We start from the raw sequence: 17,081 nt of genomic DNA, 5'->3' as shown, positions 1-17,081 counted from the left end.
CAAGTGTCAGTCCTTTGAGTATAGATAGTGGCTGGTCCTACTGCACAAGTTTCTGGAACAATTTGGATGTGAATATTGACATCAGTCATTTTGTTAGAACTTTAGAAAAGCATTCTTGTGTTTTTTATATACTTAATTCTCAGACTCCTTCAGTTATTGGAGCTTAATCTTGCCATCAGTGAGTGTCAGCTTTATTTTCAACTTCAATGTCCCCATAACTGGAAAATGCAATGAAAATTTTGAAAAAATTCTTAAACTACACTAAACTAAAAGTACATATTAAATGTGAACTCTGGAGTCTCACTTCTAATTGACTTCTACCATTCATTCATTAACAGCTGAAGAAGTGAACATCTGGAATGTCTCATTGTCTTCGGCTTCTTTACAGTGCTGCCTTGTTGCATATGGATCAAGCAGCATTGTACAGGGCTATGAAGGCATTAAGTCTTGCTCTACCAAGAATAAGTACATTTGTTTTAGTTGGACTTTTAGTTAGGCTATATCCGTGGTTTGAAATACTTTGGTATTTTTCAAATTACATTACAGTAGGTTTTTTGTAAGTCTCGATCTTTTGTTTTAAGGATCTGTACTCTTCCCCTCTACTCTGAAGCATTCAATATTTAACCCTTTTTGTGACAACCTGTTTTCTTCTCGTCCTGGCTTTTTAAAGCCACACTGGACAGTGAGGAAACTTGTCATAACACTCGTACTGTTTTCTTTCCTTTTTTAGAAAATAAACAGAGTTGTCTTTGTTGGTAACTTTTTGCGTGTGAACACTTTGTCAATGAAGCTTCTTGCATATGCACTGGATTACTGGTCAAAAGGCCAGCTGAAGGCCTTATTCCTAGAACATGAGGTAAGCAAAGGACACTACATGTACATATGTGGTGTGCCTTATCCTTAATTCCCAATACCTATTTTAAATGACCGCATAACTGTAATATCCAGTCACCTTGCAAATATTTATAAAACTCACAGCAGTATCACTTTTGTCTTATTTTTCCTAGCCTATAGAGAAATAGCTGGTTTTGTGTAGGTGGTTGAGAGTATACATAAAGAAATAGAAGGCAAGATAAGTCCAAGGAATGGATTTTGACTTGACTTGTGAAAAGTTAATTTTGTAGTAATTTTCTTGCATCAATGAATTCTGGAGTCTGCTTCTGTCTTCTGTATTAGTAAGCCACATCCTGTGGGTGGACCATTACATTGTTCTGATGGAACAGCTATTACAGCATATCACAGTTACGGAGGGGGAGCAGTAGCGAGTGCCACTCCCATCTGGGGACTTCGAATGGGATACCAACACAAAGGAAGGCATCAGAATATGTTTTGCTTTGCTTTCTACCAGGTGAAGCATTTCAGGGTATCTGGCTTCAGCCATACAATTTCAATTATTGAAACTTTTCTAGGAATTAATACATAAATCAAAGTAGCCAGGTCTGTCTCTTATTCAGGTGGGACAGTCTTCTGGTCAATTAAATTAAATAGTCATTTTTCCACAGGAGCTACTAGCATTTAGATGGATTCAAATGGTTATGGACTGTATTAATTTGAGGGCAGATTTTCTCACGAGTTAAAAATGTAAGGAAATACGGTTCAATTCCCTGTTTCAACCTGCATCATCTCAGTTTTTACAAGGTTCAGCTTTAACAAATTCTTTTTAATCCAGATATTGTTTCAGTGAGGTATTGAAAATTCTGGAAGATGTAGAGCTGGGTGTAATATATATATCACAGGCACTTAACTCAGATTGTCTCAGCCATTCCCCCAACAGTTTCTCATATATCTATTTCATGTGGAGGTTAGGATTTGGTATTTTGGGACTCTGTAGGTAAGCATCATGAAGAAATAGTTGCCTATATCAGTTCTCTGGGTTCAGTCTGGGTCCCAGGACTTCGGGGATTTCCTTTCATCCTGTACGTTCTTGGGGACAATACAGGTATATTTGTTTGTCACCAGCTGCTGCAGAGAGGTCCAACAGAGTGAATGTGGATATTCTTTCCTTGTCTATGGGTGGAGTATTAGCTACTAGTACCTTTCTGAAGCCCACCTGAGGGATATAGGATGCTGGCAGCTAAAAGTGCTATTGTGTATTTTTGGCTGCTCTTGATTAGCTTGCTTTCATATCTTGAAAGATTAGAAGCCACCCTGACTTCTAATTCTTCCACAACTGATACTTGCAGCGAATGGTCCAAATTCTTGGGAAGGCATTTGTCTACCTTTTTTGGTGGTTGGAGGCTAACCTGGTTGAGGTCAGCCTCTGCTGACATAAGCTAATTCCTCCTACTAGGAGAGGACATGTTCTGGGCTTGAATGCAGACAGTCAGAATTTAAGTCATTTGTTTTGCTCTAGCAGGGTGTGAAGTTGTTGCCTCTATGTCAGAGGACAGAAAAAAATTAATATGACTTCTATAGAACTACAGAATGCGACTGCTGTGATGGAGACAGTCTGTATCTGATGTTTTCTTCTACTCCCAGTATTCAGGTTTTCATTTCCTTTGGGAGCATGAGGTGGGAGAAATGGTAGTATCTATAGCAGTAGTGAGTGGTTGAAATTCCTTTGCTAGTTCTACTCCTTGGACTTTTGGGGAGTAGATTTTAAGGTCTGATTTTTGGGGGACCATGATGGTGGTCTTTTTGTCTTGCATGGGGGATAAAATTCTTGCTTCCACCTTGATTATGAAGTGGTCCACAGATAGAGAGGTGGTTCTTGTGTTTGTCCACATGCAGCCTAAAGGTCCAGTCCAAAGTATAACTGGCTCTGTTCAGGCCTGAAGAATACCTTTGAGAAACTTAAGGTGGAGAGTTGAAATAAGAAGTGCTGAACTGCTGCCTCAGAGGTAATGTTGAAGTTCAAAGACCAGCCAGCATCTCTGTAGGCTCTTCTCAAAAGCCTTCGGTTTTGGTATATGTGCTCAGATACCACTGATATGTGCCTTCGAAATACATTAGCTGTTATTACAAACAAATGGAAAAAAAATAATTTTCAGTAATATATAGGCTTTAGTGTGAGGGAAGACGGGGGAGGCAGTTAACCAGGGCATGCTAGCTGTTTACAAAATTAAAAACTTTTTTTTTTAATGTTTTTAGTACGTCAGATACAAGGCAGTATATTACAAATGTATGTTCTTCATACTTAGTGTGAGCCTTCCAAGTACCTTTCTGTGGCTAAAAAGGGTATTTCTGAATGCGGAATTTTAATGCGGTAGTTGAAACTTGGAATGATAGCCTTTTTTTTTTTTTTTTTTAAACAGGGATACTTTGGTGCTGTTGGTGCTCTTCTTGGATTGCCAAATTTCAGCTGAAGTACCAGATGCTACTACACTGAATTGTTTTCCACTTGGTTGGCATTACTACTACATTGTTTAAGTCAATGGGAACCAAAGGAAAAAAAGCAGCAGTTTTGCTGCAGTTATTTTTAAATTTAAGTGGTAAACTGCTGGATGTTACCATATTAAGGAAATGGGATCTTGCTGTGTAAGGCATTTTTAAGTGAAATACCTGTGGATTTTGCCTTATGATCTCCAGTGCTTGTAGCCAGTTTTGAACTTCTAATATGCAATACATCCTCTGAAAAACAAGCTTCCAAAAGAGAATTCCAGCCCTTTTAGGTGTCCATCCTTTATAATAGTGTGGACTTAAACATGAAGCTTTAGTGCTAAGCAAATATCTTTTGCAGATAATCTGGTGAAAGTGGTTTATTTTGATATTTGTGTTTTTTGTCTCACTACTGCATTGTACTAAGAGCAGAATTGTGTGTTTAAGACAATTGACCTGAAAACACCAAAGTGCCATCAACAGAAAGCAAAGCTTTGTAGTGTAGAAGATCATTTCTCAGTATGACAGCATAAAGTGTTACAGCATTTAATATGTTCCAGTAATTGCAGAATTTTAATGTCTAATGGGAAAATATCTAATTTAGTTTTTTAGCAAGTATATTAAGTGAAAATACAGTACTGCATTTCCACATATCTGTACTCTTGTGAAGCTTTACATTTGTTCAGTTCATTTATTGAAAGGTAGATATGGTATTTTGGGAAGATCCCTTTGGATTAGGTTCATGATTCAAGGAACAGCAAGCCTTTAGAAAAGGCATCTGACTTCCAAAATTCCATGACCTTACATTCTAAATCACAAAATTTTGATTTCATTCTCCTCTACTTGTGAAAGTCACCACAAAACTTGCAGAGTATATCTACCGAAAAGAGGCCTGGAACTAAAATTATTTCAGCTTGTAATTCCGTTGCTTTGGCATATCTTTTTGAGGAAGCTTGTACAAATTCTGTCCCTGCTCTACCGATCTGAAAACATTTAGTCCTTCATTTCATTAATCTTAAACAAGATATTTCACTTCTAATAGTCTCAAATCTAGGTGGATGATTTTAATTTATCTTGTTTTTGAATTGGAAGTTTGTTTTTGTAGCTCCAGAGTTTGTATTGCAGAGTCAAAAGGACCAGTGTTTAGTATACTTTGTTAAACAATTCCCATTATTGCAAACTGTGGCCTTGAGATAAACTCCATATTCTGAGACTAGCCTTTGTTTTGTCTACATACTGTGTTCTCAGACTATTTTAAATTTTACAATAATTGTTTTACTGTGAGAAGTGTTGCTGCTGCCAGGAGATAAAGGCTTTGGACTAGAAAGACCATGTCAGAAGTCAAGCCAGCTGTGTATGTCAGTGTATTTTTGTGTGTGTGTGTACCTCAGAAGAAATATCCAATTTTGCAGTAAGTAAATTAATATTAAGTATTTCCTGTATATGCATAAAAAGCTATATCTGACTAGAACTCAAATGTTGGAATTAAACCTGTTTTTTCAATGGATATGACTCTAAATCAAGTAAAAGAGTGAGTATTTGAGAACATTGCTATGTTGCATTACAGTGGCATCTGAACTTCTTAGCCACATTACCTTTCCACATAATATGCATAAAGGGGACTGAAAATAGTAAGTAAAAAATTAACTTTTTCTGGGGTTTGGGGTGTTTTTGTTTTAGTTGAATTCCAGAAAATTTCCTAAGGCCAGAAGTGCAGTGACTCTTCTAGGGGTGAGAAGAAGGCCATTTCATTCAAGCCAGCGCAATGCCAACTTCAAATATAGTTTGTCATTGCTGCTGAGTACCTAAGCTAAATTTCCGTTGTGAGGACTTTTAAATTGAGGCTTCAGTCTGGAAAGAAATAGAATCATTTCTAGAACTATGCTTATCATTGAGCGAAGGCAGCATCAATCTACGAAGCAAGTTGGTACAGCTTGGATAAAGTGTGTCTTTATGAAAGTTGCGAGAAGTTTTACCATGACTGAGTGTAAAATCTAGTAGTTTAGTTTAGTTTGCATTAACAGCCAGTAATAGGAAGAAGTAATTTAGACTTGTTTCTTCTCTGAACTTTTCACAGAGAGATTATTTGAAGACTTATTTTTCTGCAGGTTGTATTAGTCTGATACAAAGTTTCACACCCCAGATGCTTGCCTTTCCCGAGGGGTGGAGACTTAATACTTCAGCAACACGTCATGCAGTCTGGCAAAAAACATGTTAGCTAGTCCATATCTGTTGTCATAGATTACTTCTTCCATATACATCCTGTACTACTGGAGCATAAACTGAGAGTTGCTTTTGAAGCAGTATTTCGTAGATTGTATATTTTGACCTGAAGATATTGAAAGTAAGTTTAGCTAAAATACTCTTTTTCCAGTTCTGCAGCAAGGCAGTCTGAGAGACATGACCTTCATAAATTCAAGAAATATTAATTTGATGTAGCCTATGATACATTTTTGAAGTTAACATGGACACCGGAATAAATTCAGAAGTAATTCTTGAATAGCTGTATTGCATATGTAATGCATAATGCTATTAGTATTTCTCATGAGAAATAAGATGCATGTCCTACCTTTATATATTTCTTTCCTTCAACTTTGGAAAAAGTCTGGCTGGCCTTTTTTTAGTTCCTTCTGCATAATTTGGTTGTTTCTTCTTATCCCCCCACCATTCTCCCAGAGACTACCAGCAGAGCTTTCTAGCTCTCCTGTAAGTGCACCCCTTGAGATCCATCTTAACAGAGGGTTATTGGTCTTTTGCTGGAGAGTGTTCAGGCACAATTGCTGAGGTTTATTTGGTTATTTTTTTCCAAAAACTTACAAATACACCTTTTTGTCATCCAAGAGTTTCCAGAGATTGATTGGACCTTTAGTGGGGTCACTAAGCATTGTAAGTACAAATGAAAGGAGCTTTAAATTTCTTCATCTAGACCTTTGTATACAGACCAAAAGAACCTTACCAGGGCTCCCTTTAGAGGGAATTGCTGAAGTAGATTAATTTCTTTCCTATCTTCAATGTTTTACTTTGACGTTTGGCATTCCTTTGTTTCAATGCTACTTGGAGTTTCCTTACAGTAAAGGAACTCAAACAAGTGGTCACCTGCTATAGCAGAAGAAGTGCAACACCTTTCTTTGCAAGCTTGTGGATCCTCTTGGCTAATGCTGACTTCTCAAAGAGGGAACCACTTTCTTCAAGTAGAGGTTTTCCCCTTGAAAGAAAAAAGGCAAAGCTCATTCTCAGTGTAGCGGGTCTCAGATCAAGCAGCCAGACGAGTGCCTTCAGTTTCTCATGTGATGCCAATGATGTTAGTTTTACTTGCACTGCAACTTCATGTTTGAGCATTATTGGTACCAGTAATACTTTTGTCACCCCAGACTGTTTACTGTAGATGTGGACAATAATTGTATCAGCATTTTAGATGAGCCACTAGACCAGTCAAGAAGACAGTATGAGCTTTCTGGCCTCCCATCTTCATGGCAAGCTAGTCTACTTCTTTGTTGGAGTAGTTTTGCCTACCAGTTTCTCTTCCCCCCTCCCCCCAATGGGATTTGTCCATGCATTATGTCAGAATGTTTAGCATGTCGTTGTGTCTCTGCAATGATGCTTGTTTTTTGTTCCACAAGTACAGGCTGTTTCTGGATGCTTCATTTTTATATGAAGATATTATGGACTGGTTGGTATGGCTAAAAAAAAACCTCTAACCACTCTCAACAACTTTCTAGTTGGGCTTAAGGTAATTGCACTTTAAGGAACTCTTTTTTGCTACATATTTTGGATCTTTAAATTTAAGACCAAATCTGGAATACTGGCATTGCGTTTTTCTGTTTGGTTTTTTTTTTAGTGACTCTAATAGTATTGCCACTTGTATAAACAACTTTTCTATAAAGCATCATTCCATTTAGAATCTGGGAATGTAAAGACTCTGAATAGATCAGTTTTTCCATTTTTTTGTCATTAAAAGTTTTGTTTGCAGTGACATGCATCTAGCAACAAAGCAGTTATGAAGCGTCAATACCACATGCAGTGCTATTTAAATTTTTGGTATTAAGAGAGTTGGAAGTCAGGCTGTGTTACCCATTTTCAATCTCTAAGGGATACTTAAGAAATGCTTAACAATTCTGGTTCTTCAACTAATACTTAGTTGTATTGAGAAGTTCTATTCCTATTGCATTCAGGTGGTTGGTAATATACGTCATGTATATACATGTAAGGTATTCCTTGCCTTTTTAGTGTGAGGAGGATAAACAGCCTTTGTTATATTACAATTTTTTATATTCTACCTGAGCCAGTGTAGATATTTAATCAAGCACCACATTTTTGGGAGTGTTTTTTTAAGAAGGTGGCCCATTCTAAATAACTATGGCAATAACTTATATTTCCTAATGTTTTAGGATAGCTGTAGGAGTTAAGCATTTGAAAGTATTTCAAAGTGCTTCCCCTTAGAGCAAAGTTGTGCTCTTTAAAGACTAATCAGTGTCTTATGTTTATTGATCATATAATCTTTCATGCCTTTACTGTTCTGTAAATATCTCATTCATTATAAAACCTCTGTAAATGAATTGTTGGTATCCTAAGGAGACAGATTAGTTTAGTTCATAACAGAATTGGAGACAAGATGGTCTTGTTACTGATTACTTCAAGCAAAACAAGTATTGAGGTTGAACCAATGCAGCTAAATAGGTGTAACCCACTTTCTCCTGCATCTAATTTAATGTGCAGTCAAGCTGACTATTTCTTACGTTCATGTTCTCCTTATGAAACAGATATTTCTCCGTCTTTCCCACATACGGGTATTTAGAAAACCTGCAATGTGTACAGTTGTTGGGTTTTGTTTGGATTAAGGAATTTACACAATATTGAGGATCATACGAAGTATTACCTAGCTTTGTCTTTTACAGAAATAGGTCGACAAGCACTGTTTTATAAATACAGTTAAAGTTAAATTTGGATAAAATTCTTTCCCTTCAGGCTAAAGCAATGTGGCGCAGGAAATTTTCAGCTCATTAAGAATAGAGCTGGTGGGTTAATTGTTGCAAAAACTTAATTAAGCTTTGGAAGTTTGTGTTTGATATGGAGCTGATTGGGGGGGGGGGGGAGGGGAGGCACTAAGATGTCTTCTCACAGCACAGAGATAATTTCCCCACTTATAGTCCACAAAATGCTTAAGTGCATATTACTAAACCTTCTTGATCAGTTGTATCTGGCTTTTCTTGTTAATATATTCCAAATATTGTTACCAGTATTCTAAAATTTAATAATACCTTTAAAGAAGACTTGAAGATAAAGAACATAAAGTCTGCAAACAAGCCTGTTTTCCAAGATGTTTACCTGCTTAGATCTCTGACATGTATCGCTGTATTATTGTAACACTGACTGCTAAATCCTGCTTGTCTTAGTTACTAAGTAGTCTGTTGGTTTAAATGGGAACTACTCTTAGCAGTAATGAAACATTTGGCCCCAAGATTCTTTTTAAAAAGCCATTCAGATAGGGAAAACTGTAGTGCTACTTTGCATATTGCTGCTGGTGCTAAATCAATTGAAAAATTTAGAATCAAAATAAGTTGTAAATAGAATTAATATTTATGGCCTGGTCCTTTTGACAGACTTGAAGTTTGTCAAGTTGTAAAGATTTCTCATGGCCTTATGTTGAGCTTCCTTTTTTATATATTTGGATTGAAATTCATTAAAGTCAAGACATTCATGGGGCTGGCTTTCTGTGCTGCTTTCTGTAAAGCAGATTACATTCAATTTGTGCATTTTATGTCATGGATCACTTTCCATTTCTAGAATTTCATTTTAAAACTAGCTTTAGATGTTAATCTTATACTTTCCCATGCTTTGTCATTGTAGCTGTTTAGAGTAGATGAAGTTTTAGTACCAACTACTGTGGGCTCAGCATGCATGTGTCCTGTGTTAGCACTTCAAAAAGTACAGCCATTACTGTAAGTATTTACCATTTTTGTTGAAAATTGTGAGTATTTAAAGTTAATTTTAAAGGTATAACTTGTTAAGTAGTCCTATCCATAAAATAAACTGAAATAGGGTTTCTGAATTGTTAATCTGCAGTAACAGTTTTAATCTGTTCAAATTTCACTATTCCTTCAGCATGGATGTTTTAGACCTTTGTGAATACGAAGTCTTTAAGCATTGGTTTCAGATTGGTTTCAGATTGAACATTAGAAAAGACTCGTTTTAAACAGATTTTTGTAGGAAATGAGGATGTTTGGGGAAAAAAAATTTGCAGTACCAAAAACCTGAAAATTTGTGTTACTTTGGTGTTCAGATTGAAATGGGACATACACAAAAACTTGTCTCTTGTATTTTGATAGTCAGCACCATCTGTTTTTACATTTGTCATTTTAACCATATGTATTTTATCTCTTAATTGCTAGGCAATTTTCTTACCATGTGTAGGCCTTCTAGTGACCAAATCGTACATTCAGAGTTCTTTTAGTTCCTTAGCAAAAAGGATAGCAAATCCATAAACTCCAAACCCATGTAAGGAGGATGTTTTCCATAAGAGCCATTTCAGTTAGTTGCCTTATTCTATTGTATTGTACTTATGTTATGTCTGAGTTTATTTGTTTACTGTTCTGACACTGAAGATATGATGTAAAAAGTACAATGTGCTGCAAATTTGTATTAACTTTATTAAATTATATCTTTATGTAAACTGTAGTACATCTCTTGTAAATTGTTTAATTTATTTTTTTCATTTTATAGCTCATTATCGAATGTACAGAATAGATTTAATGTAATTAAGTATTTTCATTCTGGCCAAATTGATTGTGCCTACAATGTAATCCATCCCCATCAAAACTGTATATAACTCTTTACTGCTTGCTTGCATAAATTAGGTTTGGATTTAATTTACTTGTTTGTACTGTATTGCCATAAGCCAACTTTAATATGATGGACCTACTTTTTTGTAGTTTTCTGGTTTTGTTACTGTTCAGTATGAATGTTGAAACAATACTGTCTTACTTTTTCCTAATAAATAACTCCAGATTGTTCAGTCGTGCCTCCATTGTTCTTTTCTTTGTGCTGCTCTGTTAGTCAATATGTAGCATCACAAATTGCTGTTGTAATTGATATACTTTGTACTGTTGCATATAACTTAACAGTAGGGGAACATGATGGGACCAGCTCTCCAGCTCTTCTTCCTGTAGAGGAAAACCTGTAAAGAAAAGATTAAATGTGTTTATGGTATAACTAAATTTTGATGTAGCTGCCATTTTTTTAAATGTACAACTCATAAATGGCCATACATTGATAGCCTTGAAGAATAGAGGCTGTGCAACAAGTATGACCCTGACAACATCAATGTAAACTTTCACATCAAAACTATCTTTCTTCCTACCTTGGGAATGTATATTGGTTCCTGCACTCCTGAACAATTCATTGCTACTTGGCGGTATTATACATTGATACATCCTAGCTGTGCTTACTCAGCCTGATAGTTCAGTTCAGTTCAACGCTTACTTGTTACACTGGCTGACTAGCTCATGATTATTTCAAGAATTCTAAATTGCCAGTCAACTCTCTTGAGCACAAGAAGATGATGCTGCATTCTGGAGAATTGTCCTTTGTTTTCACTAACCAAAGAACCTAGTTTTGTTTGAGCTGAGCAGTTCTGCCGCTGCTTGGAATGTAAAATACTTTTCTCCATCTCTCGGCCCTGAATGAAAAGCAACATGGGTAGAACATGCACTGAAGTTTAAAATCATGATGCACGGTAGCCAACTTATTGCACTAATCCTTACAGTAAAAGTTCTTTCCATTTGTGTGGTGTTAACCCCAAAGATTAGTTTTTAAAAATCCATGCTGATGCTAACTTGATTTTTTTAAAATGTTTATATGAATTTTATGTGAATAAAAGCAGCAAAGAATCCTGTGGCACCTTATAGACTAACAGACGTTTGGAGCATGAGCTTTCGTGGGTGAATACCCACTTCCTCAGATTACATGCATCTGAGGAAGTGGGTATTCACCCACGAAAGCTCATGCTCCAAAACGTCTGTTAGTCTATAAGGTGCCACAGGATTCTTTGCTGCTTTTACAGATCCAGACTAACACGGCTACCCTCTGATACTTTATGTGAATAGTCCATGATTAATCCTCTACATCAGGGTCGGCAACCTACCGCACACGTGCAAAACACGGCACGCAAGCCGATTTTGAGTGGCACACAGCTGGCTGCTGTGTTCCCAGCCCCTGCAGCAGCCAGGCTTCCCCCCATCCCCCACTTCTTCCCCCAGCGTGGTGCTTTCCTGCCCCTCCCCCTCTCCTTCCCTGCACCAATCAGCTGATGGCCCTAGCAAGGGGGAGGGGAAAGAGTGGCAGAGTGTGTGCAGCTCCGTAGAGGATGCAGAGAGAAGTAGAGATGGAGCCTTGGGGAAAGGGTTGGAACTGGGCATATCCCTTCCAGCCCCCTGCCATGAGCACCCCTATGAGCCGAGCACTCCAGCCTTCTGCCTTGATTCCCCCCCACACACACACTCAGCCTTCTGCCCTGCACCCCCCTAACCCCAGCCCTCTGTCCTGACCCTTGAACCCCCCACATCCCAACACACACCCAGCCTTCTGCCCTGCACACCCACAGCCCCATCCCTCTGCCCTACACACACAGCTTTCTGCCCTTCACCTCCACAGCCCCTATCCCTCTGTCCTGACCCTTGAACCCCCTCAAACCCAGCCCTCTGCCCTGACCCCCCCCAGATCTAGGGTCCCGGGTGAAGGCCCTGCTTAGCCCGCTGCCAGCCTTGGTGACCAGAACCCCAGGCTGGCAGCATAAGATCAGCATTTTAATTTAATTTTAAATGATGTTTCTTAAACATTTTGAAAATCTTTGGTTACTTTACATACAACAATAGTTTAGTTTAGTTATGTATTATAGACTTATAGAAAGAGACCTTCCAAAAACGTTAAAATGTATGACTAGCACGCGAAACCTTCAATTAGAGTGAATAAATGAAGACTCGGCACACCACTTCTGAAAGGTTGCCGACCCATGCTCTACATGTTGTAGAGCACAGGCAACAGGGTCTATGTTTCAAAATACTACTTCAAATCTCTTTACAGATAAATGTTAAATAGCAGTTTTGGATCTCTGCACCCTTAAGAGACCCTTTGGATCTCTGCACCTCATATTCTAATTTAGTGGCTGTCTTGAAGTAAAGTAGTATAAATCCTCACTGCATATTTACTACATGATTTTCTTAGGGGGTAGAATACAAATACCTTGGTGGTGGAAGCTAAGTGAGAGGGGAACAAATGGATGCATGAGGTGTGTTTTTTGGCTTGAGCTCGATTGGAGTGGTAGGAGGAAGTAGGGGAGACCCGAGGACTGGAGCAGATTAGTTGTCTCAAAAACCTGTGTGGTGGAAGGGAGTTTCAGGAGCAAGGGGTCAGGGCTAGAGTGGTGGCGAAGGAGATCAGGATTGGAGATTGTACTGGTCAGCATCTAAGTTTTGTCTGTAATGTCAGTTTTTGTTTTCAGTGGTGATTGGTCTAAATCCAAACATCCCTGAATCTGAAAAGTTGCATCAGATTTTGTGGCTGACACAGCCCTGATTTTCAGTAACTTGAAGCAGAGCTATAGTGAGAAGAGGCTTCAGGGATTTTGTGGGGTGGATATGCTGTCATATCTATAAGCTCTTGGTTTCATGTACCTTATACTTGTTGATGCCCCTTTCCCATAAAAGACAAAGATTCTTTAGCTTTTTGGTTACAGCTGGGTAGCTATTTAAATGAGTTTAAAGATACTTTATGTTGAATGGGGGTTACTGTACTGGTCACTGGAAAAGGCTTTTACATTCAGATGTGGCAACTCAGCTGAGGTGTTTAAACCCTCATATTAGTAACTACTATGCAAGAACAAGGGACCTAGGTTGCTTTATGAAGTATAATAATATTGAGGGTCTAGCCTACCCTGGAGGACTATGAAAACCTTAAGAACGACTTCCTAATGTCAATGCTGTCATGTTTCCATGAAACTAGATAACTTCACATTATTTTATCCATAAGCCTATTCAGTCAGTTGTCCCAGTATAAAACTAATCTTGAGAAGCCAGCAGCATGGTCTTTTGGTAATGTAAAAATCATTAACCCCCACCTACTTTTAGAAATACAGATAATTGTTTCCCTCTGCTCTACTGTTGGGGGAGTAGAACCAGATCTGTCAGTCACTGGGGGAGAGTTTTAGCTTTCCCAGTTTACACTGCTTCCAGGCAGAAGGTTTCCCAGCCAGCTGCTTTCCCTGAACCATGGCACATAGGAAAGATTCTACTGTGGATTCCTTTCCTTGTCCTAGCTGGGAATCTGTTTTCAGGAGGCTGGAAGAGGCTATAGTATCTTACAAATCTACTTTTCGTACTGTGTTTTGTTTTTTTTCCTGTTAGTGCAGGTAAAGATTTACTTGTAAATTACTTGCGGCATCAGTCTTTGAGACTACTTCTGGGGCACAGCAGGACTTGCAAGGAAACTATCAGTTATAACTGAGGAAAAAATGTGGAGGACAAAGTCATGAAACAGAAGCTATTTTTTGCCAACATAATTTGCCATGTGTACATTAGCAAACCTGTCCTTTTGATTCCCTCGATTCATTAGGACCCATCTCAAAATATTTTCTGAATGACTTATTTTGGAGGTACTGAATATGATGCTTATTTCAGCAGAGCACCACACTGTCTTCTAGACAGCTATGGTGTGGATATGCATTCCTTAGCTGCTTTGTTAAACACTTCCCTGTTAATCAGACTGTTCAGTCCACTGGTACATCACCCAGAATTAAATAAAGCAAGTGCATGGAGTTGAAGTTAGTGTCATTTCAGACGTGTAAATAACTTGTTAAAGTTTTTATATAAGATGTGTGGACAATACAGTAATAATTTTTTAATTCAAGTATCAGAGGGGTGGTCGTGTTAGTCTGGATCTGTAAAAAGCGACAGTGTGTCCCTGTGGCACCTTATAGACTAACAGACGTATTGGAGCAAAAGCTTTAGTGGGTGAATGCCCACTTAATCAGATGAATGTCGAACGAAGTGGGTATGCACCCAAGAAGCTTATGCTCCAATACATCTATTAGTCTATAACGGGTCGGCAACCTTTCAGAAGTGGTGTGCCGAGTCTTGATTATTCACTCTAATGTAAAGTTCGCGTGCCAGTAATACATTTTACGTTTTTAGAAGATCTTTCTATAAGTCTGTAATATATAACTAAACTGTTGTATGTAAAGTAAATAGGTTTTTTAAAATGTTTAAGAAGCTTCATTTAAAATTAAATTAAAATGCAGAGGTTCCGGACCAGTGGCCAGGACCCGGGCAGTGTGAGTGCCACTGAAATCAGCTTGTGTGCCATGGGTTGCCTACCTCTGGTCTATAAGGTGCCACAGGACTCTGTGTAGTTTATAACTGTGTTCTCATGTTTCTCTTACAGCTCTCACACTGAGCCAGCAGAGGGAGCAGAGAGACCACTCCTTTTCTGTAGTCTATACAGTGGCAATACTGTTACTTAGGCATCAAGTCCCTTTCCTCTTTAAGGAAAGTATTTTTGTTGACTGAGATCCTAGTGCAGCTTGAAGTTAATCTTTGTTGATCGGGCTTGTGTGTAACAGTTGGTTCCACTCATGGCTTTGGGATTTGAGATTCCTGCTGTTGTCATCATATACAGGTACTTAATTCATAAGCATGCTTTGGTACATAAAGGCAGCTAGAGTGCACTGAGCATTGGACAAGCTTTAGAGATCTTGGTTGTAATTCCTGATGGCTGCTGACACTGTGTGGCCTTCATCAAGTCTTTTTAACTAGCTTGTGCTCAATTTCCCTGCTATAAATGAGACTAGTGCCTCCTTTGGTACCTCCATTACTCTAACTATAAAATGGGAATAGTTGCCACCCTGGTAAAACCTCGTCTGCCTTGTTTCTTTACAAGTTCTTATCCCACATTCATCACCATAATACCCAAGTGCTTTCAGTAATGCACTAATGCCTGTCACATGTTCTTCATCTCTCACTTCTCAGTGGGAGAAGCGGTTCATTGGAGTCTTGTTTTGGTATAGTGAGTGCTTTTTATTTTGTTTATATATATGCGCCTGTTCCTAGGTATGTGAGGGAAGGTCAAAGAAATGCAACGTGCCCTTGTAGGAAAGTTTTGTGAAGTTTGTTCCATCTCAACCACCTCTAAGAAAATTTTTCTCACATGGATGAGCTTTGCCCTATTGTAGAAGGCCTCCATTGTGCCAGAGCAGAGTTGTATCCGGGAGCTTAGAGATCGTTTAGAGATTCTGGCCTAGGCTATGGACCATTTTGAAGATAAGGACGAGACCTTTGATTTATGGAAGCTAGTGTAGAGATATGGAGGACAGGTATGATGTGCTAACAGTAGCTTGTTGCTGAGATGCCCTGCGTGTTCTGTACTAGTCATTTCCTAAGGGGAGGCTTCATGCCTGAGGTATAGTGATTGAGTGTTCTAGCTGAGAGGTGATGAAGGCATGAATAACTGCGGCCATGTCATTCTCTGCTATGATGGGACAGAGTCCTCTAAGCAAGTAGAAATGATATAAAAATTACACTGGCTGCTGCTATGAGACCTCAGTATCTGCAAGGAATCCAGAGTAAGCCTAGAACTGTGGGTCTTAGATTCAGATGAAGAGTAGTATTTCCATATATGTGTTACGTATATGTGTGCATGTCTATATAGAAAAAAAGCAAATAATCGGGTTAAAAGAATTAAATGATTTTACTTTATCTGTTATGTCTAAATAAGTAATGATGGAGGGAAACCTAATTAAATTTCTGCGCTAACAAATCTCTTGTTGAACGACACAACCTGTCGTTCTAACTTTCCATTCCTTTTTAGGAAGGTAAAGCCAAGCAACATCCCAGAAGGAAATCTGTAGGGGGCTGCTCACAAAAACATAATATCACTGAAGACGTAAACAAAGTTTTAAAATCTTAAGTGAGAAGCCAGAAGCTTAGCACACCCCAAAGGTTGGGTCTGGAGGAGCAACACAGTGTGCAGGAATAGCCTGCATCAGAGACTATTTGCCCTCTTTTGCTGGAGCTCTCATTATCCGGGATGGCTTGTTAATAAACCACAATCTGATGTTTTCTTCTTTGCTGAGTTTTAAGCTCAAGTGGGCTTAAGTAGTCACTGTCTGCACAGGCAAGTGGCATATCAACGCAGCTGACAGTAAATGTTGTGCTGATTGATATGTTTATTTCTTGCATTGGTATCCTAATGAAAGATGATGCACGAAGGCTGACCCAGATTGGAACAGACACCTTAACAGAATCACCAGAACTATTTGGGGCGGGGGAAGGGAATCAAGCCAGGCAAAAAGAACTGAAAACAGTATCCAGCCTCCAACCAGTATCAGGCAAAAGATTTTACCAATTTAGTTATTGCAATGAAAGAGTGAAGGTAGGCATTTAAGGGGCTATGTGTGTGCAAAATTTAACTCCCAAGTCCCAATTAATATATGTACACATGTGAATCACTCCTTTTTACACCCATTCCCACATCCCAAGGGAGAGAAACAGAGAGGCTCCTGTGGAACTATCAGGTGGAAGGAGGCAATGTCCTAGGAGACATGGAGGAGAGAGCAGGCTTGCCATCCATATCTGAACATTGCAAGGGAGGGGGAAGTAGGCAAGCTGGTGCCCCTGAAACCATCAGCAGATAAGGCTGCGCTGTATTTTTACCGTTCTCCAAAGGATGAGCTTTGGCAGGCTCTAGTTGCTTCCCTCTCCACCAATGAATGTTTC

The 17,081-nt window shown here is 38.7% G+C and overlaps 1 protein-coding gene across 5 annotated transcripts in view; it reads left to right on the top strand.

Moving 5' to 3' along the window:
• PANK3 (pantothenate kinase 3) overlaps window positions 1–10,330 on the top strand; it is a 29,385-nt gene extending 19,055 nt beyond the window's left edge. For 2 of the 5 annotated variants that reach the window (XM_030571862.1, XM_030571866.1), the window contains 2 exons: window positions 731–856; window positions 3,255–10,330. In XM_030571862.1, the coding sequence (XP_030427722.1) occupies window positions 731–856; window positions 3,255–3,305 (177 nt within the window). In that variant the 3' untranslated portion in view covers window positions 3,306–10,330. The other 3 variants (XR_004001530.1, XM_030571863.1, XM_030571864.1) reach the window with 3 other exon arrangements.
• The last annotated feature ends 6,751 nt before the right edge of the window (window positions 10,331–17,081 follow it).

This window comes from Gopherus evgoodei, chromosome 8, assembly GCF_007399415.2.
Source record: "Gopherus evgoodei ecotype Sinaloan lineage chromosome 8, rGopEvg1_v1.p, whole genome shotgun sequence".
Classification (NCBI taxonomy): domain Eukaryota; kingdom Metazoa; phylum Chordata; order Testudines; family Testudinidae; genus Gopherus; species Gopherus evgoodei.
Note: the sequence above shows the minus strand (reverse complement) of the source record. Positions and strands in the feature narration are given on the sequence as shown.